Source organism: Daphnia pulex, chromosome 4 (assembly GCF_021134715.1).
Source record: "Daphnia pulex isolate KAP4 chromosome 4, ASM2113471v1".
In the NCBI taxonomy this organism is placed as follows: Eukaryota; Metazoa; Arthropoda; class Branchiopoda; order Diplostraca; family Daphniidae; genus Daphnia; species Daphnia pulex.
The window spans coordinates 7,396,314-7,422,710 of record NC_060020.1 but is presented as its reverse complement, the minus strand read 5'-3'; the positions used below and the strand labels follow the sequence as shown (position 1 = coordinate 7,422,710).

Below are 26,397 nucleotides of genomic sequence, written 5' to 3'. Positions count from 1 at the left end.
ATGTGAATCATAATTAGCATCTAACAAGCGTTTGAGTAGGTAGTTTATCTAAAAATATTCAAGACTTTTCTAATTTCAAGGATTCGTCAATTGAATTTTTTTTCTGGTAAACTTGATTATATATTCCCCATAATTGATCGAGTAATAATACCTGAAACTTGAGCGGCACGGCAATGTCAATTGAGTACACATTTTATTACATAGCCCTTCTTCAAAGTAGAAAGGGGTCGTATTTCCGTCTTTTATCGAGAATAATTTGTCCATCAACACGTGCCTGAGCAATATTTGTACACCTACACGGTTTCAAGTGAGTTGGCTTATTATTTGTAAATTCAAGCAATAATAATTTGAGATGAAAAGTAATGACGGAATTCTTTGCTTCGAAACAATTCAGCAGCAAGTATTTCTCAAGTATTTTTTATTGCAAATGGACTGGCTAAAACAGTACCATACAAAAAATTTATTTCCAGAAAACCCCCACACACGGAATGATTAAATTTGTAAATAAACCGGTAGTAAAAATAATTGATTAGTAATAGCACTGACAGAACTTTATGATCAAGCTGCTGGGTTTTTCTTCATCAACTCCAAGTCAGATTCCATCATGTCTTTGACTAAGTCCTGTAAGGTTCATAAAAGATAAGAAATTATTATAGTAAAAGACAAAAACTAAACTAGACTATAAAAGATAAGATAATAAACTAGTTTTAGACAGACATAAAACAATCAACTTACCGGAAACGACACGCTGGGCTTCCAACCAAGAATTTTGCTTGCTTTGGATGAATCACCCAAAAGAAGATCCTGATAATTGAAGCATGTAAAAACGATTAAAAGGATCTCAATATCATCTAACTTAAAAAAACAACTTACGACTTCAGTAGGACGATAATATTTCTTGTTAATCTTAACTCGGACCTTTCCGGATTCTTCTTCAATGCCCACTTCCTCCTCTGCCTTTCCTTCCCACATGATTGTTTTGTTGATATGGCTGAAGGACATTTCAACAAATTCTCGTACACTGTGCATCTCTCCTGTCGAAATGACAAAATCCTCAGGACTCTCCTGTTGGAGCATGAGCCACATAGCCTGTAAAAGAAAGGCGCATAAGTAATGAATCAGACATGAATAACTCGTTATGCAGGTTACTTACTTCGACATAATCTCTGGCGTGACCCCAATCTCTTTTGGAGTCGAGATTTCCAAGCTCAAAATGTTCCATCTGACCTAATGAAATCTTGGCGACAGAACGTGTGATCTTTCTGGTTACGAAGGTCTCACCACGACGAGGACTTTCATGGTTGAAGAGAATACCATTACAAGCGAACATGTTGTAAGCCTCTCGGTAATTAGTTACGATCCAATAGGCATAAAGCTTAGCAACACCTTGTAAAATTAAAAATAATAATTATTATGACATGGTATTTACACATTGCTTCTAAATTAACATGAATTACCATATGGAGATCTAGGATAAAAAGGGGTTTTTTTCATTCTGAGGAACTTCTTGAACTTTTCCATAAAGTTCTGACGTAGAAGCTTGGTAGAATTTAACAGACTTTTCAAGACCACAAGTCAGGACAGCATCAAGAATTTGTAATGTTCCCAAAACATCAACATTGGCGGTATATTCAGCCAAATCGAAAGATACTTTGACATGGCTCTGAGCTCCCAAGTTATAGATCTCAGTGGGCTTGACTTCAGCAATAATCGTGACTAAACATGAACTGTCAGTCAAGTCACCATAGTGCTAATGCATTGACCCTTCACAATGGGTGTTTGTGTCGGCATAGGGCCTACAGGTGCTGGATTCTATCTGTGTTGAACTTGCTGGACCTTCTCAGTATCCTATGAACTTGATAACCCTTAGCCAAGAGAAACTCTGCCAAATAAGATCCATTCTGAAAAATAGAAATGAAGTTTAAGAAATTTAAGTCAATTTCTATCTCTCTGTAAGTTATACCTAAGTTAATATGGCCAGTAATTCCCGTGATTGACGCACTTTTCTTATTGACAAGCTGACTAGTCATCAGAAATTGAGAAGTGATAAGAACTTTACTTTTACAGCATGGTAGTACAGTCCATAGTAAGCTCTATTTCATTGAACATTCAACCAATTCAACTTTCATTACCCGATTACCGTCATTTTACTCATTACCATGCCAAAAATTCAACTCCTAGATGTGGCAGATATTTTTAAGTGTAGTTTTGACTGTGTCCGCTAGATGCGGTGGTGTTATTTTTATTTTTCAATTTTAGAAACGGCACGCCATAGTAGAACGGATTGCCATGTGAATGTGATTGTGCCGGTGTGCTCAAATAAAACCGAGTTTTCAATTCTTCATTTTTGTGTTCACATTCCCCATCTTTGTGATAAATTCCATAACAATGGCTCAAGCACTCAGACATCCAAGTGCTACTCAAAATTTTGTGACAGTGTTTAATAGCCTTTGTACCAAATTTAATTTAGTCGCCGTGTACAATAACGTCGAAAGAGACAAAGGTGAAGCCCAGGAAAAAACTTTCTGCATCAGTTTGACTGTTGAGTCATTTGGTATTTCAGGTATATATTCCATGTGCCTCATCAATCAAACATTGTTTACTGTACTATTGTTTAAAATAATATCCAATCATTGATATTTATCTATCACAACAGTGCTAGGAATCGGAAAAGGAAAAAAAAAAAGGCCAAACACTCGGCCAAACAGGATGCTGCATTCAAAATGATGGTTCAGATAAGAAAGAGTTATCGAGCTGGTGGAACCCTCAACAATGTCTCCAGAGAAACAATGTTGAGCTACTGTGAATGGTATGCACAAATCGTTTCAATTCTTTTCTGGTATCTTTAATCATTCCTCTTTTGTACAGGCTGGAAGAACGTGGATTTCTTGATGAAGAAATTCCCAAACCAGTTCCTTTTCCACAAGACTCTGTTTGGATGCTTCAGGATTGGCTAATGATAGAGTTTCCTCTCTACGAGTACTGTGGAATGTTTGGGACCGACAATGGACATATTTGGAGTTGCAGTCATGGAGACTATCTCACTTTCGGTAGGGTTTATTTGTCTTTTTACATTTTTAATCAGAACATTGATTGTTTATGTATTTTTTTTTTTTTTTTTTGAATCAGGCCATGGAAAGACGAAGAAGAAAGCAAAAACCATGGCTGCCGGGAAAATGCTCGAAATCCTCCAAGCGGAACCTCATTATGAGTTCGCATCCTATTCAGTTCCCGTTTAGTTCTTACATTTCCGTTCAGTTCCTACAAAGTTTCGCTGTAAACATTGCAATTTATGTTTAAATTAAAAGGGCCGGGTCTGTTTTGTCTTCTTAGATAACTTCGTGTCTCTTAATGCTTCGCAGTTTTTCTGATCAAGTCACAAGTCAGCTTGTCAATGAAAAACAAACTGTGTTTATCAAGGGAATAACTGGCCAGGGTAACTTACAAAAATATTTCTTTTTTTAACTTTGATTTCTGTTAACTTGATTCCCCTTTTTTTTTTCAGGATGGAACTTATTTGGCTGAGTTTCAATTGGCCAAGAGTTATCAAGTTCATGGGATATTGAGAAGGTCCAACTCATTGAAACACGGGTAGAATCCAGCACCTGTATGATGCCGACACGAACACCCATCGTATGGGTCAAAGCATTATTTAAACTATGGTGATTTGACTGACAGTTCATGTTTAGTCATGATTATTGAAGAAGTCAATCCCTTAAATCTGAGACCTTCGTAATCAGAAAGGTTACATGTTTTGTCGCCAAGATTGCATATTAGGTCAGATGGAACATTTTGAGCTTGGAAATCTCGACTTCAAAAGAGATTGTGGTCACGTCAAAGATTATGTCGAAGTAAGTAACCTGTATAACGAGTTATTCATATCTGATTCATTACTTAAAGTTTGTAGACTTTTATTACAGGCTATATAGCTCATGATGTTCCAACAGTAAAGTCCTGAGGATTTTGTCATTTCGACAAGAGAGATGTACAGCAGCGAACGAGAATTTGTTGAAATGTCCTTCAGCCATATCAACAAAGCCATCAGGCGGGAAGGAAAGGCAGAGGAGGAAGTGGGCATTGAAGTAGAATCCGCCAATCCGGTAAGGTCCGATTTAAGATTCACAAGAAATATTATCGTCCTACTGAAGTCGTAAGTTATTGATTGGTTTAAGGTGGACCATATTGACATCCTTTTTATCATATGCTTCAATAATCAGGATCTTCTTTTGGACGATTCGTCCAAAGCAATAAAATTCTTGGTTGGAAGCCCAGCGTGTCGTTCCCGGTAAGTTGACTCATTTGTGTCTGTAACTAGTTTATTTATAATCTTAACTTATAGTCTAGTTAATAGTGTTCGTCTTTAACTGTACTAATTTCTTATCTTTTTATGAACCTTACCAGGACTTAGTCAAAGACATGATGGAATCTGACTTGATGGAGTTGATGAAGAAAAATCCAGCAGCTTCATCGTAATTTTTCAGTGCCATTACTAGTCAATTATTTTTTCTACCGGTTTTTTTTACAAATTTAATCATTATTCCGTGTGTGGGGGTTTTCTGGAATTTAAATTTTTTGTATGTATTTGTATTAGTAAGTTGCAATTGCAGTTGCAAGGGGGACCAATAAGACGTTTATTTTCCAACTTGCTGTCTGTTTGGTTTGAAAACACCACCGTATTATTTCGCCGCGCCCTATACCTAGCATCTGTGTGCCTGTGTGTACACAACCAAGACCCCCATCCAGAATTCAATCAGCTGGCAAATCGCTATGCTCAAGAAATATCTATACACATACAGTCGATTTTTATATAATCTTAAGTATTTGTGAACGCTGTCCTGAAACAATAGTCACGCCAAGTGAGCAGTGCAACAAAAAAATGTCTTTCCTCACTTTATCATCAGTATATTCTCGCAGATTTGTAAAACTTGGGCATAGAGAGAGGCATATTAGAATGAAATGAAAACGGCAGAACACGACGTAATGTACCGTACTGTTTACAAATATAAAACCCCCATCAACTGCTCAGTCAAGTAAAAGTTTAATATTTTTTAGTAGTATAAAGTAATTTATGTCAGATATTTTTAGGCAGTTAACAACTTTATTGTTATCGGCTCGGTGGTGTAGTCAGCTTAGGGATCATCTAGTGAACGGAGCACTTTGGGTCCCGGGTTCGATACCCCAAAGAACTTCAAATTCATTCCTGGACAGTCTCTCTAGGTATACTGGGGGGACTCGGGCCATTATAATATTTGTGCCCGGTCGAAACTCTTAATGAAAGTTTCTTGTTATAAGTGAATTTGATTAGTTCTTTGGTATGTCACTGGCCTCTGAAAATGCTTCGTTTTTTTTTGTTATATAGTGTGAAATTGGGGGTACAATTTAAGATTCGAATTTCCCTTTTTTTATGGAAGTTATAAATCATTCGCACGTTGAACTGCTTAAAAAGCATTGCGTTGAAAAAGTAAATTTGATGTGAATCTTAATCAGCATCTAACAAGCGTTTGAGTAGGTAGTTTATCTAAAAATATTCAAGACTTTTCTAATTTCAAGGATTCGTCGATTGAATTTTTTTTTGGTAAACTTGATTATACGTATATTCCCCATAATTGATCGAGTAATAATACCTGAAACTTGAGCGGCACGGGAATGTCTATTGAGTACACATTTTATTACAGAGCCGGCCCTTCTTCAAAGTAGAAAGAGGTCGTATTTCCGTCTTTTATCGAAAATAATTTGTACATCAACACGCGCCTGAGCAATATTTGTACACCTACACGGTTTCAAGTGAGTTGGCTTATTATTTGTAAATTCAAGCAATAATAATTTGAGATGAAAAGTAATGACGGAATTCTTTGCTTCAGAACAATTCAGCAGCAAGTATTTCTCAAGTATTTTTTATTGCAAATGGACTGGCTAAAACAGTACCATACAAAAAATTTATTTCCAGAAAACCCACACACACGGAATGATTAAATTTGTAAATAAACCGGTGGTAAAAATAATTGATTAGTAATAGCACTGACAGAACTTTATGATCAAGCTGCTGGGTTTTTCTTCATCAACTCCAAGTCAGATTCCATCATGTCTTTGACTAAGTCCTGTAAGGTTCATAAAAGATAAGAAATTATTATAGTAAAAGACAAAAACTAAACTAGACTATAAAAGATAAGATAATAAACTAGTTTTAGACAGACATAAAACAATCAACATACCGGAAACGACACGCTGGGCTTCCAACCAAGAATTTTGCTTGCTTTGGATGAATCACCCAAAAGAAGATCCTGATAATTGAAGCAAATAAAAACGATTAAAAGAATGTCAATATCATCAACCTTAAAAAAAAAACTTACGACTTCGGTAGGACGATAATATTTCTTGTTAATCTTAACTCGGACCTTTCCGGATTCTACTTCAATGCCCACTTCCTCCTCTGCCTTTCCTTCCCACCTGATTGTTTTGTTGATATGGCTAAAGGACATTTCAACAAATTCTCGTACACTGTGCATCTCTCCTGTCGAAATGACAAAATCCTCAGGACTCTCCTGTTGGAGCATGAGCCACATAGCCTGTAAAAGAAAGGCGCATAAGTAATGAATCAGATATGAATAACTCGTTTTGCAGGTTACTTACTTCGACATAATCTCTGGCGTGACCCCAATCTCTTTTGGAGTCGAGATTTCCAAGCTCAAAATGTTCCATCTGACCTAATGAAATCTTGGCGACAGAACGTGTGATCTTTCTGGTTACGAAGGTCTCACCACGACGAGGACTTTCATGGTTGAAGAGAATACCATTACAAGCGAACATGTTGTAAGCCTCTCGGTAATTAGTTACGATCCAATAGGCATAAAGCTTAGCAACACCTTGTAAAATTAAAAATAATAATTATTATGACATGGTATTTATATTGCTTCTAAATTAACATGAATTACCATATGGAGATCTAGGATAAAAAGGGGTTTTTTCATTCTGAGGAACTTCTTGAACTTTTCCATAAAGCTCTGACGTAGAAGCTTGGTAGAATTTAACAGACTTTTCAAGACCACAAGTCCGGACAGCATCAAGAATTCGTAATGTTCCCAAAGCATCAACATTGGCGGTATATTCAGCCAAATCAAAAGATACTTTGACATGGCTCTGAGCTCCCAAGTTATAGATTTCAGTGGGCTTGACTTCGGCAATAATCTTGACTAAACATGAACTGTCAGTCAAGTCACCATAGTGCAAATGCATTGACCCTTCGCGATGGGTGTTCGTGTCGGCATACAGGTGCTGGATTCTACCCGTGTTGAATGAGCTGGACCTTCTCAATATCCCATGAACTTGATAGCCCTTAGCTAAGAGAAACTCAGCCAAATAAGATCCATCCTGGAAAAAAGAAATAAAGTTAAAAAATGTAAGTAAATTTCAATCTCTCTGTAAGTTAACCTGGCCAGTAATTCCCGTGATTAACGCAATTTTCTTATCGACAAACTGACTAGCCATGACTAACCAGTGATAAGAAACTTTACACGTACAGTACAACGACTATAGTTTTAAAAAATATAACAGACGACGAACTGTCATTCGAGTACCGTGTTGCCAGTCGAACTTGGTTGCGAAATGATTTCTAAAAACACGTACACGCCCAAAAAATCTTATTTGGTGCAAATAAATTTGTTTTAAAAAAGTGATCGTTGACAAAATTAGGACAATCTACATCGAAAATATTACCTCGCATATTTTTCATTTTTAAATTGTGTATGCAAAAAATAGAATTTTAAAACAACCCAAAAGAGAGCCGTAGCCCGTAGGTTCTTACAAAACGGCAAATCTCAATTTGAATATTCACTTATTTGTCTACGTGGCAAACGAAAAAGAGACAATGCGAGTGCGACACGTTCAAGTCTTCACGAAATGTTAGGTATAAATTTGAATTTTTTTAGAACTGATTGTAGATTTTTGTTTACCTGCCCCGTACATCCAGAGAGTAGAGCTACTTTTCGTTCCGCCATGCTTATTAATAATACTGGTACGAGAGGAGATTATAGAGAAGGAAAACTCCGTTCAACTAGCAGCTTAGGAATCAATTGAATGACTAACTCCCCGTCTGGTTAAACAGACTTTTATGCAGGTGAAACGACGGATGAGTCGTCTCCACGTCAGGTAAAAAAATGTAGCTGCTTTCAGTTTGGCTTGATTGTCTTGGAAGATTCCGAAAACTCAAGCTGGGGGTCAGTGAACACATTCCTGTTGTAAGTGACCATGAATCCACTTTCTTTCTTCTAGTTGGAAGATTTGATAAGATAGAGAGGATTTCAAAAGAACACGTTTTTTTAAATAAACAAACACCACGCTAGGTTCATTTTTACAATCCAATTCTCCTCCCTCGAAATGACAAAAAGCTCTCCGAATTAAAAGGTTAGAAATATCTAAGGCTGAGTATATATTACATAACCGTGAAACGCTAGAGAAATACTACTGACAAGATGAAAAACCATAGATTTTCACCGACATTTTTCAAGTTTACGTTATTTCCTGCATGTTCTTTTAAACAGCATTTTATTTTTCATTTACGTTTGGTATAGTCCGCGTCAGCAAATTTTCAGAATTCTACAGATGGGCTACGTCATGGCATACCACCTGACAATTAAAGTTCCGCATTCAAAATTATTGGTCGTAAACTTCTCTTCAGCTGGAAGGCACTTGTGCACTGCTCTATTGTGTTTACTTGACGGAAGCAAGTTTACTTTTATACAAGCCGAAGCCGCTGTTCTAAAAATATCGAAAAAATTTGTTGAATCTAACTTAAGTTTATGGAAATTAACATTGCAGAATGGTCCGTTGACTTTCTGTCCTCAGGGGGGAAGCAAGAAATGAATAAAACATAATTCTAGCTGAAACATTCTCTTGAAATTTTGCAAGCTGAATGGATAAGTGGTTGAAAAGATAGTCCCAATAGTCTACTCAATAAGATCCGCGAGATACATTGAAAAAATACGGAGAAAGGGTGTTTCCTAGCTTCGGTTTAAATACTTAACTCTCATTTTCAAGTCCATGAACTTGGGCGTTCTCTGGCGCTTTTTTTTTCCAACAGCTTTCAAACCTAGGGGCTGTACCGGGGTTTCACCGTTTGTTTTTTGTTTCACCGTCTACATTCGAGTCGTGTTCCACAGATGGAGTCTCTGAATACGTGTACAAGTCGTAAAAAAAGATAAACCTAAAAAAATGGGGTTTTCTCTTATCTATTATTTTGGGCCTTTTTTGTAAGCGCAAGCGCATAACTTCAATCATATTCGCCTTTTGGGAAAAAACTGTCATCCGTCGCCGAGTTAGTTTCATTCTTCATAAACGTCTAATGGAACCTAGATTAACATTTTTCCGTAACAATGTTTTCTAGAATGCCATTCCACTAAAAAGTGCCGAGGAATTCACCTTACCTGACCATACCATAAAATTATAGCGTCCAGTAGAAGTTGCTGTAACCATGGGAATGGCGAATGACCCATCGATCAAACAAGAATTGAAAATAAGGAAAAAAGTTCTACGTTACCCTTTGACAAAAGTAATTCTTGTTGTTGAATAAAATAAAACGAGATTTATATTTAAAAATTTTAGATGAGAATATTTAAAAATATTTTCATCTGTAGAGTTACACCCTGCGGGCTTAAAGCGGAACGGCCGGAAGTTGATCCTCCACCCTCCGTCTCGCCGGGGTTTTTTAAACATCAGGGCACGAATTAATTCTAAAATAATGATCAGATACGCGTAGTTTCACACTGAACACAAGAGATGTTTGATGTTACACACAGGTGGAGTACACACATCCTGATGAACATCAACCCTAGCTGTTGTGTTATAATGATTGGTCACCTGTTCGTTTCATATACAACCGCACCTGCAATACCCTGTATATACACTCTATTCACTCGGTCATTAAAAGTAGACAATGTGTTGGTCGTCCGGTGAAAATATTGCTACAAACAAGTGGGAAAAGCCAAAGATGCTCAAGGGCTTCGACAGGAAATGGCGAACGGAGAATGCCGTTCCAGTCCGACAGCCACTATTTAGAAACCTAGTGTACCCCCAGCGCTCTACACCAACATCAGTCGGGCGTGGTATTTTCCAAACTTCCCGTGTGCTGCGCGTGCACGAAACTCAATGGAAAAAAGGGAAATTTGCAAAACTTGTTGGTATTTGCTGCAATTGTATTGTCTGAAAGCAAGAGAGCAGGCCTTACTAGCATGCACAAACAAAGCGAAAGGACTTAGTATTAATAGGAATATCGGATTTGTATATAATAAAGGAGTGGTAGTTCTTTAAGAGCAGATCGATAGCTTTGAGTTTGGAAAATAAATAAAGGGAAGTTTGAAGAAACAGGGTGACGAAAAAGTAATAGTTAACAAATTGGCCTCCATTAAATATCTACGCGTTGTCGGCTTCGGCATCGGGATCCTCCTCAAAGTCCGCCTCGTCGTCGGCGGTGGCTTCTTGGTATTGTTGATATTCGGAGACGAGATCGTTCATGTTGGATTCGGCTTCGGTGAATTCCATTTCGTCCATGCCTTCGCCAGTGTACCAATGGAGGAAAGCCTTACGACGGAACATGGCAGAGAATTGTTCGGAGATTCGCTTAAAGAGCTCTTGGATGGCGGTCGAGTTGCCAATGAAAGTGGCTGCCATCTTCAGACCACGTGGAGGAATATCGCAGACGGCTGTCTTGACGTTGTTGGGGATCCATTCGACAAAGTAGGACGAGTTCTTGTTCTGGATATTCAGCATCTGCTCGTCGACTTCCTTCATGGACATGCGACCACGGAAGATGGACGCCACGGTCAGGTAACGTCCGTGACGCGGATCGCAAGCGGCCATCATGTTTTTGGCATCAAACATTTGCTGAGTGAGTTCTGGAACGGTAAGGGCGCGGTATTGTTGCGAGCCACGGCTGGTCAGTGGGGCGAATCCGGGCATGAAAAAGTGAAGACGAGGGAATGGAACCATATTGACGGCCAATTTTCGGAGATCGGCATTGAGCTGGCCTGGGAAGCGAAGGCAAGTTGTCACGCCCGACATGGTCAGCGAGACGAGATGGTTGAGATCGCCATAAGTGGGCGTGGTCAGCTTGAGAGTGCGGAAACAAATATCGTACAGGGCCTCGTTGTCGATGCAGTAGGTCTCGTCCGTGTTCTCAACGAGCTGGTGGACAGATAGAGTTGCGTTGTAAGGCTCAACAACCGTATCGGAAACCTTAGGCGACGGAACTACGGAGAAGGTGTTCATGATACGGTCGGGGTATTCTTCACGAATTTTCGAGATCAAGAGGGTTCCCATGCCAGAGCCGGTTCCACCTCCCAAGGAGTGGGTCAGTTGGAATCCCTGCAATGAAATACAATCACGAAAATTAAGAAAACAGCTCAGTGATGACTCAACATGATGTAATGCATACCTGTAGGCAGTCACACCCTTCAGCTTCTTTCCTGACAACATCAAGTACAGAGTCAACCAATTCAGCTCCTTCCGTGTAGTGACCCTTGGCCCAGTTGTTTCCAGCACCGGACTGACCAAAGACAAAGTTGTCTGGCCTGAAGATTTGACCATAGGGACTGGAACGAACAGAGTCCATAGTGCCAGGCTCCAAATCGACAAGAACTGCCCTGGGAACATATTTCCCACCACTGGCCTCATTGTAGTATACATCAATCCTCTCCAGCTGCAGTTCAGACTCGCCTTGGTATACACCATTGGGTTGGATTCCATGTTCATCAGAGATAATTTCCCAGAACTGAAAATTACATAGTAATTAATGACATTTAAAAAAAAGATGTACAGTTGCAACAGACAATCAGTGAAACAATTTAACTACACAAATGTACTGCGATTTAAATAGAGCAACTTGGGCGTGTCTAGCCCCGGAATGACAGCATGGGGCCCCCCAAGGACAGGCTCTGCTGAGACCAGAGGGTTGCCGGTTGACAGCTGTCATTTGGCAAGAAATCGTACAAAAAGGCCGACAGAATAATTGACAGTTATAATCTTACCTTGGCACCGATTTGATTTCCGCACTGGCCGACTTGGATGTGGACGATTTCACGCATTTTGGGTAGTTTTAAAGTAAAGTGGGATGGGATTGTAGTTCACAGCACGTTCTTCTTCCAACGTCTTTGGGCAATTTCGTGAATCGTATTAGATGGGGGTGGTATATATCCCTTATCGGCCGTAGACTTGCTATGGCTAGCTGGCGAGCCTACAATATGAACGAAATCTGGCAAACTCGCCACATTGTAACTTATACACCTTTTTCTAAAATTCGTTATTACTCAACAATCTTGGTATTAAACATGAAAATATAAATTTTTTAAACTTTATTACATTAAATTTGTTATTTAAAGCCCAATTTCACGCAAAGCAGCGTGATTATCGTCTCTCCTGCATATCGATACCAATGTAACATGTATCGATAGAAGAATTGATGTAACAAAAGTGTATCTTTTTTCAAATCGCTCTTAAAGTATTCCTTAATCCAATTCTATACAATGTTATCCAACCAATAAAACCAAAGAAACGTAATTATTAGTTGCATCCAACGGGAACTTTCGATTTTAAATTAAGAATTTCCATATTGTGAAGATCAGACGGCCATTCGATGACGACAACAAGTCAACCGAGCGCAATGCGGCTATTGTAATAGAAAAACATGCTATGACACATAGCCATAGATCCGCTAGTCACGCCATCGTGGTAAAACTTTTTGAGAAAGTGTTGTCTTTCAAACAAAACCCGTTAATTCCCTCTCTCGTTACTCCTCCTTTTAAAAATGCAGCACCACCCAGTACGATACGGTCATACTATCGATCATCAATGAAAAATGTCCATACGATAAAATCATCATGCAAAAGACGGTAATAAAACGCCACATTTTTATTTTTTATCGAGCTGCCGGAAGATTGTGCAATAATATACAGATGGAATCATTTTTCAAGGTTAGGTAATTCAAACCTGCGCAAAACCTCTTTCTTGACATACCATCTAACGGTGGGAATATCAAATTTGCCATCCATGATGAACCGAACGCGGTCGACCGGTCTTAAAAAAAATGCATAGCCTTTATCCATAACGTATCAGATTTTTTTCCTTTTTTTTTCTTTCTTTTTGTTAAGTTTGAAAGGAAGTTGTAAATGAGAAAACGGAGGCTCGCAACTTTGGGATAAGCAATCAACAGGGAATGTCTGGGGAACATCAGAACAGGCTGCTGCTGCTGGCACTCCCACTCGTCAAGAAGAGGCTTTTCTTGGTAAAATTCGATTGATAAGGATTTGAAAGCTCGTCACTTGGTGAATCTATAACGATTCTTTCACTGACGCCGAAAATCAATTTTCAACAAGATGAAAAAGAAAAAAAAAATTCTCGTGATGCTCCTTCAAGAAGCGGGAGAAAAAAAAAATTCAAAAATAGTTCAAAGTAAAGTTTTCAGAAGAGGAAGCTATAGTCAAAGAGAAATGATAAGAGAGAGAACTTGAGCGCTCGTGATCACTCTGCCTTCAGTTGCCTCTGCTCGAGCGCGGGTCTAGTTATAGATCCTTGGCAGTCTTGTGGGAAAGCAAGCGTGAGACAGAATGTTGGAATCAACGGGAGAATTGGATCATACTGCGGTCATGGAAAGTGCCAATGTTGTTTTACCCGGTACTAGTGGACGAAAAGGCTTATTCATTAGCAGACGTGTGATCGTGCTTCACCTGCTGATTGTATCCGCTGCTCTCATTGCTGTGGCACTTGCTGTGCACTATTTCGGGGTCAAGTGTCACCATTACGACAACGACACTTCTGTGGTGCTGGAGCCATCTACAGAAAATCCTCCTTCTCTAAAAGCCAATCCCGTGGTGGTGGTGGATGTCCGTCTTCCAAAAAATCTGCGGCCGCTACACTACGACATCCGCCTGCTACCTTGGATGGACGAGAGTAATTTTACTATCAACGGGTTCATTCACATTTTGATCGAGTGCGTTGAAAACACCAACAAGATCGTCCTACACAGCACTGACATTGAGATAGACCGCGTGTCTGTCAAAGTAATTAATCTTGCGCTCGCTATCAACTCGTGTTTGCGCAACGTATTTCTTTTTAATAAACAAAATTATTTACTAAACTTCTTTTGGTCTTTCTTTTAGATCGTCAATAACGCTGAAATCATAGAGGTCGATGAGTTCGAGGAAAATATTGAGCGGCAGTTTTTCATCATTCATTTAAAATCGATTCATTTACTTGAAGAAGGAAATCGCTACAATATTTCGATGAATTTCACGAGCATATTGAACGAAAACCAACACGGATTCTATCGCGCTTCCTATACAGAATACGGCCAGAAAAAGTAAATAGGATTAAGTATCTTTCCGAATAGAAACAATTTATTTTGACTTTTTTGCGCTTCTTTTTATATTGAATGAAGGTACATTGCTATGACTCAAATGGAGCCGGTAGATGCACGCAGAGTTTTCCCTTGTTTCGACGAACCAAGTTTCAAGGCGGAATTCAGCATCACTTTAGGCCGAAAACGGGACATGATTTCCTTGTCAAACATGCCAAAAATAAAAACGACCCCCATGTAAGTATAGTCACCGCTATATATTTTGTTACCCATACTTGTTCAGAGACAAATAATTTAATAGCCACATTTTACTAGTGAAGGAGTATCAGATTATGAATGGGATTATTTTGAGAGATCTGTACCCATGTCAAGTTACTTGGTTGCAATGATTATCGCTGATTACTCTTATGTTGAATCCAACGCAAGTCACAACAATATTACTTTCCGTGTTTGGGCTAGACATTCTGCCATAAATCAAACAAAGTATGAGAACTTTTTCAAATTGAGTTGCCAAAATGGTATTGACCGCAAAGTCGATTGTACTATAGGTATGCTCTGGAGATGGGCCCCAAAATGTTGCAGTTTTTTCAAGAATACTTTGGCATCGACTACCCACTGCCTAAACAAGATATGATTGCTCTGCCAAGTTTCCATGGAGCGATGGAAAACTGGGGGTTAATCACATATGGGTACAGACATATACTTCCGAATTCGTTAGTTTGTTTGTCTTTAATAACAGATATTACCAATAGAGAACAGCAATTGCTGTACGATCCCGACATGTCGTCAGATTCACATCGTGAAATTATAGCCCAAGTGATTGCTCACGAGCAAGCGCACCAATGGTTCGGCAACTTAGTAACCATGCAGTGGTGGAACGATTTATGGTTGAATGGTAAAATCGTAAAACGTTTAATCTTATCTTTTACAGTAATTATCCAAGAAATTAAAAAGAAGATGAAAAATTTCACAAAATCAGTTAAAGAGCCTGTGTCACTGTTGGGATTACAATGCAGAATCTCTTAATTATTTGTGATTTAATAAGGTGGATTAAATTATTCATTCAATTTTCTTAGAGGGATTTGCATCTTACATGTCTTACATTGGAGCTAATCACGTACTTTCCGTTATCCATTTATCTTCCGTATTTCAAAAGCGTAATAAAACGAATCTTGTTTCAAGTTCGAACCAAACTATCGGCTGTGTCAACAGTTCGTCATTAATGAGATTCAGTCTGTCATGGGCGTTGATGGATTAATCACATCACACCCAATCAATCAGCCCGTTCATCATCCGGACGAAATAAATAAAATTTTTGACAGGATTTCGTATAATAAAGGTAATGCAATAAATGTTAGTTAACTTTTTCTTCGGCGTATAATCGAGTAGTTTGAACTTTCTTTCACAGGCGCATCAATAGTCCGAATGTTGGCCGAGTTTTTGGGCCATGGAACTTTCCAGCGTGGTCTCTCATATTATTTAAAATCTCGGTATAATTGGACAAATATGTCTAAGCGTTAAGTGAGAAGTGGAAGCTAATCTAAATATGTTTTTATTTCCCCTAAGAATGTATGGTAACGCTGTGCAAGACGATTTATGGGCGGCGCTAACCTATCAAGCTGAATTAGATTCGGTTCAATTGCCAACAGATATAAAAACAATCATGGATTCTTGGACACTCAAAATGGGTTATCCCGTTGTCAACGTAATAAGGAATTACACGTCTTCGGTTATTACAGCTCAACAGGTTTCTGATCCAAAAATTTTTCATATATTCAAATTGAGTCTAGCTGTAATATACTAAAAGTAATTGAAATTAAATAAATCAAGGAACGCTTTCTAATGAATTCACGACAAGAGTTAAACACAACATACCGGTGGTGGATCCCTTTGTCTTACTCATCAAAAGCCCACCCTGATATTGTCCAATGTGGATGGATTCCGGAACACTCGGATCAAGTAAACATTTCACTTGAGGCAACCAAAATTCAGTGGGTCATCTTCAATATCGATCAAGTTGGTCAGTATATTACTATTAAGTCAAGTATACTTTTAGCTCTGATTAGGATATTTTCTGCGTTTTCTCAGGTTATTATCGTGTTAATTATGACCAACACAATTGGCATCTGATTATTCAGCAGCTGACGGAAGATCCGCGTGAGATTTCTGTGATTAACCGGGCCCAGTTGATTGACGATGCCTTTAATCTGGCTAGAACAGGTCTTCTAGATTATTCCATTACTTTAAATTTAACACACTACCTGCAGAGAGAGGTTGAGTACATTCCGTGGAGGTCAGCCGCTTCCGGAATAAAATTTCTCGACTCAATGTTGTGCCGCACGAAAATCTACGGAATCTTTCAAGTTGGTTGGAGCAAATGGAAATTATGTGTTTCAGTTGATTAATTTGAGATTGGTACTGTAGGATTATGTCATCCGAATGGTCGATGGATTCTTCCATCACGTTGGTGAGTCGCATGATGACCAGAGAACTCTTCGTGACAATCCGATTCGTGCCAACACGCAAACCATCGCTTGGCGATTAGCTTGCCATTTCCAGCATTGTGGCTGCATACAGAGAGCAACAAAGCTCTACTCCAATTGGATGGATCACCCCGACCAGCAGTATGCATCACTATAAACAAGTTTCTAATCGTAAATCTGACTTTGTTTTTATTAATGTAACGTCGTTTGGTGGAGAAAAGTATCATCCCAACTCATTTGAAATCTATCGTGAGCTGTACGGCTGTGGAACATGGTGGTAAAAAGGAATGGGAGTTTGCGTATTCCAAATTCAACACTTCAAACTCCGCTACCGAAAAAGACGACATGCTAGAGGCAATGAGTTGCACTAATCAAGCTTGGATTTTGAAAAGGTTTTTTTTCAAAATTAATATCAGAAATATTTCCTTCAGGCTAAATGCGTTTCTGTTTTAATTCATCAGAATGATTGACTGGGTCATACAAGGGCCATTAACCAAAATGGACTCTATCCATATGTTAATCTATTTGGTTCGTAATCCACTTGGCCGTTATCTTGCATTTGATTTTTTCAAAATTCATTGGGATAAAATTCTCAAGTTAAGGTAATTTGTTTGCGGTGCATTGTTAATCTCCGTTAAGTTCTATGCTATCCGTATTACAGCCTTCGTTCAGGAATGCCCACTTTTGAAGCTTTATTCGGCATCGCAATCGAATCGTTTAACACTCAGGCTGAGCTCGATCAAGTATATTATGCAATCAATCATTTACTTTTACTTATATCATCAGACTTATTAAGGGTTTTGTTTCAAAGATGAAAGATTTTCTTGATGGGAAGTTACAAGGACACACTGGACCCATTTTACGCACTTTTGACCAACTGATAGAACGAACTGAAGCAAACATTTTTTGGATGGATCGTTACAAAGAAAATATTGTTCTGTGGTTATCTCAAACGGCTGAAGACCTTTCTAATTTCATTCCCAAGTCAAGTCGACTGCCGTAGTGTTTTTGGAAATTATTTGATCCTCATTAGTAAAAAAAAGAACTGCTAAATATTTAGTTGATAAAATTATCCATACCATTATATTTTTTATATTATCTTTCTTATTAGTAAAAATAAACCGAAAACACAGAAAAGGTGTATAAATAATTTGAAATAATTAGTTTTTTCTCCGATTTAATCTCTAGATGGCACTGTCAGTCTGAGACTGTTCAGACTTGAGAGACTGTTGTTGCTTTTATTCTTTGGCGGTTGTTTTTCTCCGAAAGCACTGTAAATAAGCTTTACTTTTACGCTTTTACCTTTTACGTACTATTTACGTAATTCTAATGCTAATTCTTTGTAATTAATAGTGTATTGCGAACCCACCAACATGCAGATCGAGACAAGGAGAACAGTTTCGTTATATAACCTGAAACGAAGGGTTCTTGAAAAGTTGTCAACAAGGAGAAAGCTGAAAATAGGAAGTAGCACCATTATGTTTGTAATAATTAATTTCCTGTCAGTTATTTTAAGAATATGCCTAATTAACTGTTTAATGTTGACTAGCTTATTTTGAGTTATTACGCCTACCTGAAAAAATATGGGAAGATGGCTAAACTGAAATCATTGATGGAAAATAAGCGAGCTATTTATAGAGAACACATTGCAGGAGCTCACCAGGTAGTGTATTCTTGGAATCAATTTTTAAAATAATAAGTTATTTGAAATTTTTGAAATTTTTTCAGACAATGTTAGAAAAAATCAGAGTGAAGAGGAGACAAAAAACATTGGATGAAATGCTTAAGAGAAGATAAGATATCAGCTACCAAAAAGTGGCACCTAAGTTTTTATTATTTCTTTGCAAATTTTCCTAATTCTTAACTTCTTTAATAAAAGGCATCAAAAATTCTTTCAAATCTTGGTAGGCCTTGTCAAGCTGGTCATTCTCAATTACAATGTCAAAATTCTGGGGTTCACTGCCTGAAGAACAAAGAATCACTCTCATTAAATGGTGAATAGATTATAAAAAATTGTAACATGTATTGAAGTATACCATATTCCATCTCAGCTTTGGCTGTTAGGAGTCTTTTCTGAAGACTCTCTTCACTCTCAGTATTTCTTCCCCTAAGTCTTTGTTCCAAGACCTCCATTGAAGGGGGTTTCATAAAAATGAAAATTGGATTAAGAGATGTCTCCTTTATAAGTTTCACCCCTTGAGTATCAATATCCAAAATGCATATTTTATTGCTGCGCTGAACATCTTCCACTGCCTTTTTACTAAATACAAAAAAGTATTAATAAAATAATAACACATCTTAAAATCAAATAATATTTTTATATTACCTGGTACCATACATGTTATCAGAGAAAGTAGCTGATTCAATAAATTCTCCATTAGATATTCCCTTTTCCATAGCTTCTCTTGATACATAATGATAGTCTTTCCCATCAACTTCACCTGGTCTTGGAGACCTTGTGGTATGAGATACAGAAAATCCAAAAACACCTTTGAAATCACTCATAATTTGTTTGATAAGAGTAGATTTCCCTGAGCCAGATGGACCACAAAAGACTAGTGGACGTGGACCCAAAGGAGAAACAGCAGGAGCCATGGCTAACTTGCGAATGAATTCTGAAAAAAAAAGACATGTTTATATATTACAGCATCCCATTTATAGGAAGATTTGTGTTGGGGATTACAGGAAGTTGCTAAGCAACAAAAGAGGATACACTCTTTATTGAGGATGTATTGATTCTGTCTATATGAATTAGAGCAAATCTAGCTATATGTTATCGAGACCACGACATGCAAGGTTTTAAAAGGCGAACAAGAAACGGAAGAGGATTGGTTTGTCACACGAGCCTCGAGGAATTTGATTAGAATTTGAGAAGGCAGGCAAACAAAAAAGAAAGAGCTCCCAACCAATTTTGTACCTAACATCTTGTAGGAAGAAGGCGCAATTATAAATGATACTGTTTGTTTACCTATTCGTTACGACAAATAAATAAAGAATGAAGTGTTTGAACTGTAATATATAACTCAAATTTCTACAAAATACTACATTAAATAACGAAAATGAACTTGTCGAAGACACAACAATGCCTTCGAAATGTCAAAGTTTCCACGTGGCAGATTTGGCGGCAACGGGCTAGATTTTTTCTTTTTAGATTTTGAATTATAAGCGAAAACAAAATAAAATCATTGAAAATTGTTTACATTAATCGAATAAATTTGTGTATTTGAAGCGATCAGATTATGTTTTACTTGTTCAGCAATCTTCGCTTTCAAACCGATTTGGCAACGCAAATTCTCTTCCGTGTACGTGTTTTCGTGTTGTCGTGTTCGTTAATTTTTTTATTCAAGGTTTAACATAATCATCAAAAAGTTATCAGTTGTGAATTTGTTGGCGTATCAACATTATCAGAAGGAAAGCTGACAGTTCTTCTCGTGCTTGATATACATTTTGCAAACAGTAAAATGTGTGTACTTTATCGAAAGATTCCGAACTCAAACGTAAGCTTTCGCTTTCTTTTGGAAAACCCTTGAAAAAAAAAAAAAACATAAAAAGGAAGATCAACTGAAGATTGCTTCATAATTTAAGACATTTTTATACATTTTCATTTATCAATTAAAGTTTCAGTAATGGCTACTGCTGCCATGAGTTACCAAAGTTCTGGGATAACAAGTGTTGGATTGACAATTCAAGAACAAAAAGAAATAGAAAAATATGTTAAATTCCTGAGCCAAAAAATGGTACAAGTTATTGTACAATCAAGACTTGGGGAAAAGGTCTGCACTCCTTGCAAAGCAAATGCATCTCCATCAGACTGGTTTAATCTCGGAATTGAAGATATCCCTGAAGTGGTTGTAGAAACAAAAAAAGCATTGAAAGGACAGCTTCTCGCTATTGGAAGTCCACCTTTATGTGTGGAAATATCTTTAAAAACTGTGGAAGGTGATTCATTGATCCTGGAAAATTGGTGCCTCTCAGTCAATGAGACTTCAGAACCATTTAATCGTCTTTCTTATACTGTTTACAGTAGAATGTCATTGCTTTTGAAGTCCATTATATCTGTCAGCAGGATCACTCCTGCGTACAAATTATCAGGTCGTCAAGGAGCCGACAGTTTCGTACTATGTTATCGCGTATTTTGTGGTGAACCTCATGGATTGGGAACATCAACAAAAAATTGCACGATAGGTCAAGTGGACACACCCATTGGCTTGTACAGTGTTTTGTTGAGCTATCGTACTCAATTAGCCCTGTCTCCCAAAGACGGAGCAATGTTGGTGAAAAGTGACCACTTCGACCATTTAACAACTGATCAATATAGTCCACGGTTTTGCCGAGCAGCAGATCGCAGAAGGGATAAAGGAGGAGACAGCAGTGGAAGTGGAAGCGAGCCGGTAGCATCGGATGACAGCCAAGAAGCATGTAGACTATTTGTGAACTCTCCACCTGGCAATAAAGCGCCAGATTACCAGAACGTACTGCAACAGAACCGATTTTCTTTCGACGATGGACCCAAGTTTGGTGCATTTGCTGATCCTTCCTCTGCTCGACGTAACCTGTCGTCTGAATTCATGCTACCAGAATTGCCATTACCGACGTTCATGAAAATCCAGAGCTTAAAAGATGTGAAGAAGGAGCAGGAACGTGCATCTGCTGGTGGTTCGAATGCTGCAATTCAAAAAGATGTTGAAATAACGGATGACTCTACTCAGTTAACCACTTCCTTGGGCCCCGTCAGCAACAGTGACGAATTCGTAATGGTCGAGTCGCTGAAGACACCGTTCGCCGAGGGCGACTCATCCCATGACGTTGGTGCCTTCTTTCGTGAATGCCAATCGGCTCCCGTCTCATTGCAGTCTTTTAATCGTCCAAGTGGTATGGCGACGCTTGAAATCGGCTCTCAACTTGAACAATTCGAAAAGGACCTCGAAGGCTATGACGATCTGGTCCAGTCATTGGGCATTGGGGCTGACGAAGGCGGCAAACAATGAATCAACATCTGTACAAAATGTGTACATTCATTTATGGCTAAGAAATACAAAGCTGGAACTCTCTCAAAATTTTCTATTTATTACGAGACAAAAGGCATTAAGCAAATTACACAAAACACTAGACTAATTTTGCACTTTTAAACACATACATCGTAGCGGTATCTTCAAAGGAAACCGGGTAATTTCCATGGTTTTTAATGACCTAGGATGAACTCCAGTTTACTCAGTGGAGAACGAAAATGATAAATTACCATTGCAAAATAGCGTTTTATTGATAGCTTAAAACGCATTTTCATGTTGTTCTTTTATTATAGCTCATCTTGGAAACGATGGATGTTATTCAGATGGTCTCCGTAATCGGTCGCTTCTGAACCGACGAAAACATCGTGGTGTTCGAGAATTTCTTCGAAGGATAACAAACCGTCGTGATCATCGTCGGCTGACGCAAAAAGGTGATCAACCTCTTCTGCTGCTATCTCTCTAGAAATTCAAGGTAATTTTAAATAATCAATTAAAAATCCGTTGCAATAATCATAAAACGAAAGGCCGAGACTGAAGTAATAAGGCTTACTCTGTACTCGGTAAGACCCAACCGATGATTTCCCTAGCACCCAAACGCCCATCCGCGTCAGAGTCCAGCTCGTGGTCAAACTTTTCCTTCTCGGCTATTAACCACGCCTTGTCTTTTGATTGCCCTGGGACAATTTTAAAGAAAGAATTCATAATTTAGAAGAAAATTTCGAATGTTTTCACTACAGAAAAAAGCTAACAGAGAGTCTAATAGGTGCAACAACATTAAAAGGACGGGCAAGATGTAAGTCGCATATTCAGTCTTGGCCTTTCATTTGCATTGTCGCAAGATAAAGCAGCATAACTTACTCGTTACTGGGGGCAACCCATCGTTTAAACTCAATGGAGTCTAAACTGCCGTCCCCATTAGTGTCGAACTCAGTGTCAAACATCTCTTTTTGCTTCGCTACTTCGACATCTGAATCTAAGATTTACTTTCAAGGTGAATTTAAAGGTAAATGCATGCAAGCAGTATTTAAGAATTGATTACCTCGATCACCAATGTACTCTTGAAAGTCTATAAAGCCATCCTTGTTGACATCTTTTTCTTCAAGTGTTTGTCTTAGAATGACTTCAAGCATGTGAGGTGCTTCTTCTGGGTGAGTAAAAGCCAAAAATTCTTCAGCACTGAGGGTTCCATCTTTATTTACATCAGCTGTTTGAAAGAGTTCTTTATCATTTTTCATCAGTGCCTTTTCTTCAGCATGTTCTTTTCCAGAGAATAGTCCATCTTCAACTTCATCATCCACTCCGTAAGTTTCAGCTTTATACTCATTCCATGTCACTTGATTATCCTTGTCCAAGTCAACTTCCATCATCTTTTCTCGAGACTCTTCTTCTGAGAGTGATTTGAAAGACCTGAGAATCCATTGCTTCAGTTCTGTGGTGGTGATTTCTTTGTCACTATTTGTATCCATTTTTGTTAAAAGTACAGCCAGTCTTTTCTTGGCTTCTTCTGGAGGCAAGTGGTCAAATTCTTCTGCTTCCTTGGTACTACCCAGTATAGCCTCATGATCAAATTCCACATTGTGATCTTCTCCTTCATAGTGTGAGTGATCCCTAGGACTATACGCTCCATCTATTTCTCGTTCCGCTCCATGTTTGTGACTATGAGGGCTTGCACTGACTTGTATACACAAGCTAGAAGTTAAAATTATAAATGAAAATAAAAACACATACATTTTGAAAAGATGAGATATGGCTGTTAATTCTTCTAAAGTATTTTACGCTTGGCTTTGAATATAATTGTTACTTTAACAAATATTCTCTTTCCAAGTTCGTGTAAAATAAGTAATGCAAAGGATTAAGAATAATGGACTGCTTGACGGGAGCACAAACACTGCAGACGTACCGGAGAAAAAAAATATGCTCTAGCCCAGTTGCCGAAAATTAACTTTATATTAAATTGAAAATAATCAACGTTAATAATTCAAATATAATTTTAAATAAATCAAAATTCAACGTTTATTTATTGTAATCGCAATTTTTTTACATTTTATTTATAAGATAGTGAATCGCCAAGGCGGCAAGCATGCATTCATTTTTATTTTCATTTCAATTGCATAGAGACCGATAGAGTCCGCTCAAAGTTCACAAATCACAACATCCAACCGAAATTTTTTTACATGATCAGCTTTCGTTCACTGTTCAAAACATTTGTTTCGGTAAATATATTTCTTTAGTGTCACGTCATTCGCATATATGTTTTACAGGATTAAATTGTGGTTAAAGTATTTCATTCAACCTAGCATCAGTTTCTTAAATGGGTTTTGGTTTAGTCCAGCACGTTCTCGACTTCGATTGCGTTGTTACATAATAACAAAAAATAGTAAATTTTATTTCAAATTTATGGTGCCTACACATTTTTGGTTGCATACACTTTTTTGGTGGACTTTGATGCTTGCCATGGAAACTTAATTTTCCAATACAAAAATTTAAATGTTAAAGTGTATGATTTAAATTAAATTTCTTTACTCCAAGAACAGACTTGTGTTGAACAGAACAATAATATGAATAATACTACTGAAAAATCTGTCAAATCAAGTTCAGCAAATGAATAATCTTTATATATTGCTTGGCTAGTTAAAATATATACTTTAACTCTATTTATTAATGATATCTTATTCTATGTTGAATTTGCAGAGCAGTCCTATCACCACCAGTAAAATGCCAGCAAGTCAGATACATTCTGAAAAGCAAGTTCCAACTGAAACTGCTTCATTTGGAATGTCCTGATTTTGGTTTCCTGAGGCACAGTTTGGTAGTCAAGGACTTTAAATGACTTAATACCTACATATGCTTGCTATATTGTTATTTATTTTTGTTGTAAAAGGTTGTGCCTCAGGTGTAATCCGTACTCGCGTAGGATTCAGCGGAGGCGCCAAACCTAATCCAACTTACAGGAGCTTGTATGTGAACAATATTTAATTACTCTCTTGCCAGGTAATTAAAAGTATCGCAAATTATTCAAATTTTAAGGGGAGACCATACTGAAACAACAGAAGTTGTATACGATCCAACCAAAACAAATTACTCAAATTTGTTAAATATGTTTTGGAAAAACCATGATTCTACTCAGAAGTGTACGCGGCAGGTTGAAATTATATATATTTTTTAGTCCTTTTTATTATTCTTTGATATGCTATTGATAAATAATCATTTTAAAATTCTTGATTTAGTACATGTCTGCCGTCTTTTACCACAACGAAGAGCAAAAAAGGCTAGCTATTGATTCATTGGAACAGGCACAAAAGGTTATAGCGAGACCGATTCAAACGCAAATTTTAAAAGCCTCTACTTTCTATGAAGCCGAGGAGTAAGTCTTGCTATGTGCAGTTATTTTTTTGTAATTAAATTTTGGTTTTATATGCTTTATTTTATTTGGTTTTTTCTTTAGTTATCACCAGAAGTATTTGTTACAACAACATCCATGGCTCATGAATGCGCTAGATATTTCACCAGGGCCGGAATTGAATAATTCAAACATTGCAACTCGTCTGAATGGTTATATTGGTGGATATGGAACTTTGGTAAATTTCATTACATCTTCATTTAAATTTTACCTTGTAATACGTAACAATAAACACTACTTAATAAATATAAATATATTTTTCTCGCAGGCAAATTTCGAAGCCGAATTGCCAAATCTACACCTTGATGATAAAATGGCAGACTACATCAGAAGGGCCATGCAAAAGGGGAGTCGGGTTAATTGTTAGTATTTTACAAAAATGTTATGCCTTTTTCCATAGTAGTAGTTTTACGCCAAATGTATTTTGTGCTTGAAATTTTCTGACGGAATACGTATGATTCGAACAGAATCAACTTTTATGAAGTTTCTGCTCGTTGATATTTTCGCAATTCTGAATTCAACCAAATTTCAACACAGAAAAATACATAATGATGGTGATATCTTTATGGCCTATTTGAAACTTGATATTAAACCAAAAAGTTTTAACACATTTTCTTTTGAGTTTGGAATCCTCAGATATCATTGGTTCAGTAAATTGACAGAACTATTTAGCCTACATTAAGTTTATCGAATTTTTAATTTATTTCTTCTCTCACGATACATAGTAGTTTTTGCAAGGAAGTAGAACTGATGAGTTTTAGGGCTGTGGTGTGTCATGCGAATTTTGGTTTTCTTACAGGGCATTATTTGTGATTTGTCCCGATTCTCTTTTCTGCAAGTTGTCGGCAATACTGCATGCTACCAAGAGGAGGAGGATCATAATGATATTAATCAGAAACCCAGTGATGAAAAAAGACACACCCCCGGAAAGCCAACTCCAACTTTCCTCTATTTCATCTTGGAAAGTGTCAGGTTGTCCAAGAGTTTCTGAAAGCGTTGATAATAAGATCCATAAAAGAGTAAACATTGGAGTCATGTTGATGTACGCCATAGCATTCAAGTTGTACTTGATACGCAACGTAGCGCCTCTTTTATGGCTACTGAGCGATGCATTGTGGGACTGCATGTCCAAAAGTCAGGGTTTATAGAAGATTATTGAATGAA

The 26,397-nt window shown here is 37.7% G+C and overlaps 7 protein-coding genes and 2 pseudogenes across 15 annotated transcripts; 4 read left to right on the top strand and 5 right to left on the bottom strand.

Moving 5' to 3' along the window:
- Positions 1-401: 401 nt before the first annotated feature.
- LOC124192183 lies at positions 402-2,045 on the bottom strand (annotated as a pseudogene).
- Positions 2,046-2,723: 678 nt separating this feature from the next.
- LOC124192545 lies at positions 2,724-4,847 on the top strand (annotated as a pseudogene).
- Positions 4,848-5,878: 1,031 nt separating this feature from the next.
- LOC124192506 (GDP-mannose 4,6 dehydratase-like) lies at positions 5,879-8,087 on the bottom strand. 2 transcript variants are annotated; one of them, XM_046585863.1, is made up of 6 exons: positions 7,950-8,087; positions 6,933-7,368; positions 6,631-6,863; positions 6,351-6,566; positions 6,213-6,281; positions 5,879-6,098 (listed from the first exon to the last, which is right to left on the bottom strand). In XM_046585863.1, exons 1-6 carry the CDS (start codon positions 7,992-7,994, stop codon positions 6,036-6,038), a joined length of 1,062 nt encoding a protein of 353 aa, XP_046441819.1. In that variant the 5' UTR covers positions 7,995-8,087; the 3' UTR covers positions 5,879-6,035. The 2 variants fall into 2 exon arrangements, with proteins under 2 accessions (XP_046441819.1, XP_046441818.1); XM_046585862.1 differs by having other exon boundaries at positions 7,429-8,074.
- A 2,082-nt stretch (positions 8,088-10,169) lies between these two features.
- LOC124192505 (tubulin beta chain-like) lies at positions 10,170-12,198 on the bottom strand. The gene is made up of 3 exons (XM_046585861.1): positions 12,018-12,198; positions 11,426-11,761; positions 10,170-11,355 (listed from the first exon to the last, which is right to left on the bottom strand). The coding sequence occupies exons 1-3, from the start codon at positions 12,072-12,074 to the stop codon at positions 10,405-10,407; spliced, it is 1,344 nt and encodes a 447-aa protein (XP_046441817.1). The 5' UTR covers positions 12,075-12,198; the 3' UTR covers positions 10,170-10,404.
- A 479-nt stretch (positions 12,199-12,677) lies between these two features.
- Positions 12,678-19,128, top strand: LOC124192503 (aminopeptidase N-like). 3 transcript variants are annotated; one of them, XR_006873731.1, is made up of 22 exons: positions 12,678-14,045; positions 14,145-14,344; positions 14,423-14,578; positions 14,657-14,824; positions 14,890-15,030; positions 15,094-15,236; positions 15,418-15,458; positions 15,524-15,680; positions 15,750-15,831; positions 15,908-16,088; positions 16,172-16,361; positions 16,430-16,704; positions 16,766-16,965; positions 17,046-17,216; positions 17,286-17,426; positions 17,486-17,567; positions 17,636-17,856; positions 18,013-18,097; positions 18,178-18,308; positions 18,374-18,487; positions 18,553-18,639; positions 18,704-19,128. XR_006873731.1 is itself a non-coding variant. In XM_046585858.1 (17 exons), exons 1-17 carry the CDS (start codon positions 13,593-13,595, stop codon positions 17,825-17,827), a joined length of 2,973 nt encoding a protein of 990 aa, XP_046441814.1. In that variant the 5' UTR covers positions 12,678-13,592; the 3' UTR covers positions 17,828-17,961. The 3 variants fall into 3 exon arrangements, 1 of the variants encoding a protein (XP_046441814.1); XR_006873730.1 differs by having other exon boundaries at positions 18,553-18,716; XM_046585858.1 differs by lacking the exons at positions 18,013-18,097; positions 18,178-18,308; positions 18,374-18,487; positions 18,553-18,639; positions 18,704-19,128 and having other exon boundaries at positions 17,636-17,961.
- LOC124192508 (guanylate kinase-like) lies at positions 18,471-19,936 on the bottom strand. Of its 3 annotated transcripts, none has more exons than XM_046585867.1 (4): positions 19,793-19,936; positions 19,151-19,439; positions 18,861-19,084; positions 18,471-18,787 (listed from the first exon to the last, which is right to left on the bottom strand). In XM_046585867.1, exons 2-4 carry the CDS (start codon positions 19,417-19,419, stop codon positions 18,678-18,680), a joined length of 603 nt encoding a protein of 200 aa, XP_046441823.1. In that variant the 5' UTR covers positions 19,420-19,439; positions 19,793-19,936; the 3' UTR covers positions 18,471-18,677. The 3 variants fall into 3 exon arrangements, with proteins under 3 accessions (XP_046441823.1, XP_046441822.1, XP_046441824.1); XM_046585866.1 differs by having other exon boundaries at positions 19,742-19,884; XM_046585868.1 differs by lacking the exon at positions 19,793-19,936 and adding an exon at positions 19,508-19,637.
- A 168-nt stretch (positions 19,937-20,104) lies between these two features.
- Positions 20,105-21,881, top strand: LOC124192504 (autophagy-related protein 13-like). The gene has a single exon (XM_046585859.1). It carries the CDS (start codon positions 20,451-20,453, stop codon positions 21,810-21,812), a length of 1,362 nt encoding a protein of 453 aa, XP_046441815.1. The 5' UTR covers positions 20,105-20,450; the 3' UTR covers positions 21,813-21,881.
- Positions 21,872-23,754, bottom strand: LOC124192507 (reticulocalbin-2-like). Of its 3 annotated transcripts, XR_006873732.1 has the most exons (4): positions 22,873-23,740; positions 22,692-22,806; positions 22,384-22,507; positions 22,060-22,292 (listed from the first exon to the last, which is right to left on the bottom strand). XR_006873732.1 is itself a non-coding variant. In XM_046585864.1 (3 exons), exons 1-3 carry the CDS (start codon positions 23,561-23,563, stop codon positions 22,121-22,123), a joined length of 987 nt encoding a protein of 328 aa, XP_046441820.1. In that variant the 5' UTR covers positions 23,564-23,754; the 3' UTR covers positions 21,872-22,120. The 3 variants fall into 3 exon arrangements, 2 of the variants coding, with proteins under 2 accessions (XP_046441820.1, XP_046441821.1); XM_046585864.1 differs by lacking the exon at positions 22,692-22,806 and having other exon boundaries at positions 21,872-22,292; positions 22,873-23,754; XM_046585865.1 differs by lacking the exon at positions 22,384-22,507 and having other exon boundaries at positions 21,872-22,292; positions 22,873-23,753.
- Positions 23,755-23,928: 174 nt separating this feature from the next.
- Positions 23,929-25,797, top strand: LOC124192501 (peptide methionine sulfoxide reductase-like). Of its 2 annotated transcripts, XM_046585857.1 has the most exons (7): positions 23,929-24,046; positions 24,525-24,642; positions 24,715-24,790; positions 24,861-24,975; positions 25,061-25,197; positions 25,279-25,411; positions 25,502-25,797. In XM_046585857.1, exons 4-7 carry the CDS (start codon positions 24,931-24,933, stop codon positions 25,598-25,600), a joined length of 414 nt encoding a protein of 137 aa, XP_046441813.1. In that variant the 5' UTR covers positions 23,929-24,046; positions 24,525-24,642; positions 24,715-24,790; positions 24,861-24,930; the 3' UTR covers positions 25,601-25,797. The 2 variants fall into 2 exon arrangements, with proteins under 2 accessions (XP_046441813.1, XP_046441812.1); XM_046585856.1 differs by having other exon boundaries at positions 24,525-24,790.
- The last annotated feature ends 600 nt before the right edge of the window (positions 25,798-26,397 follow it).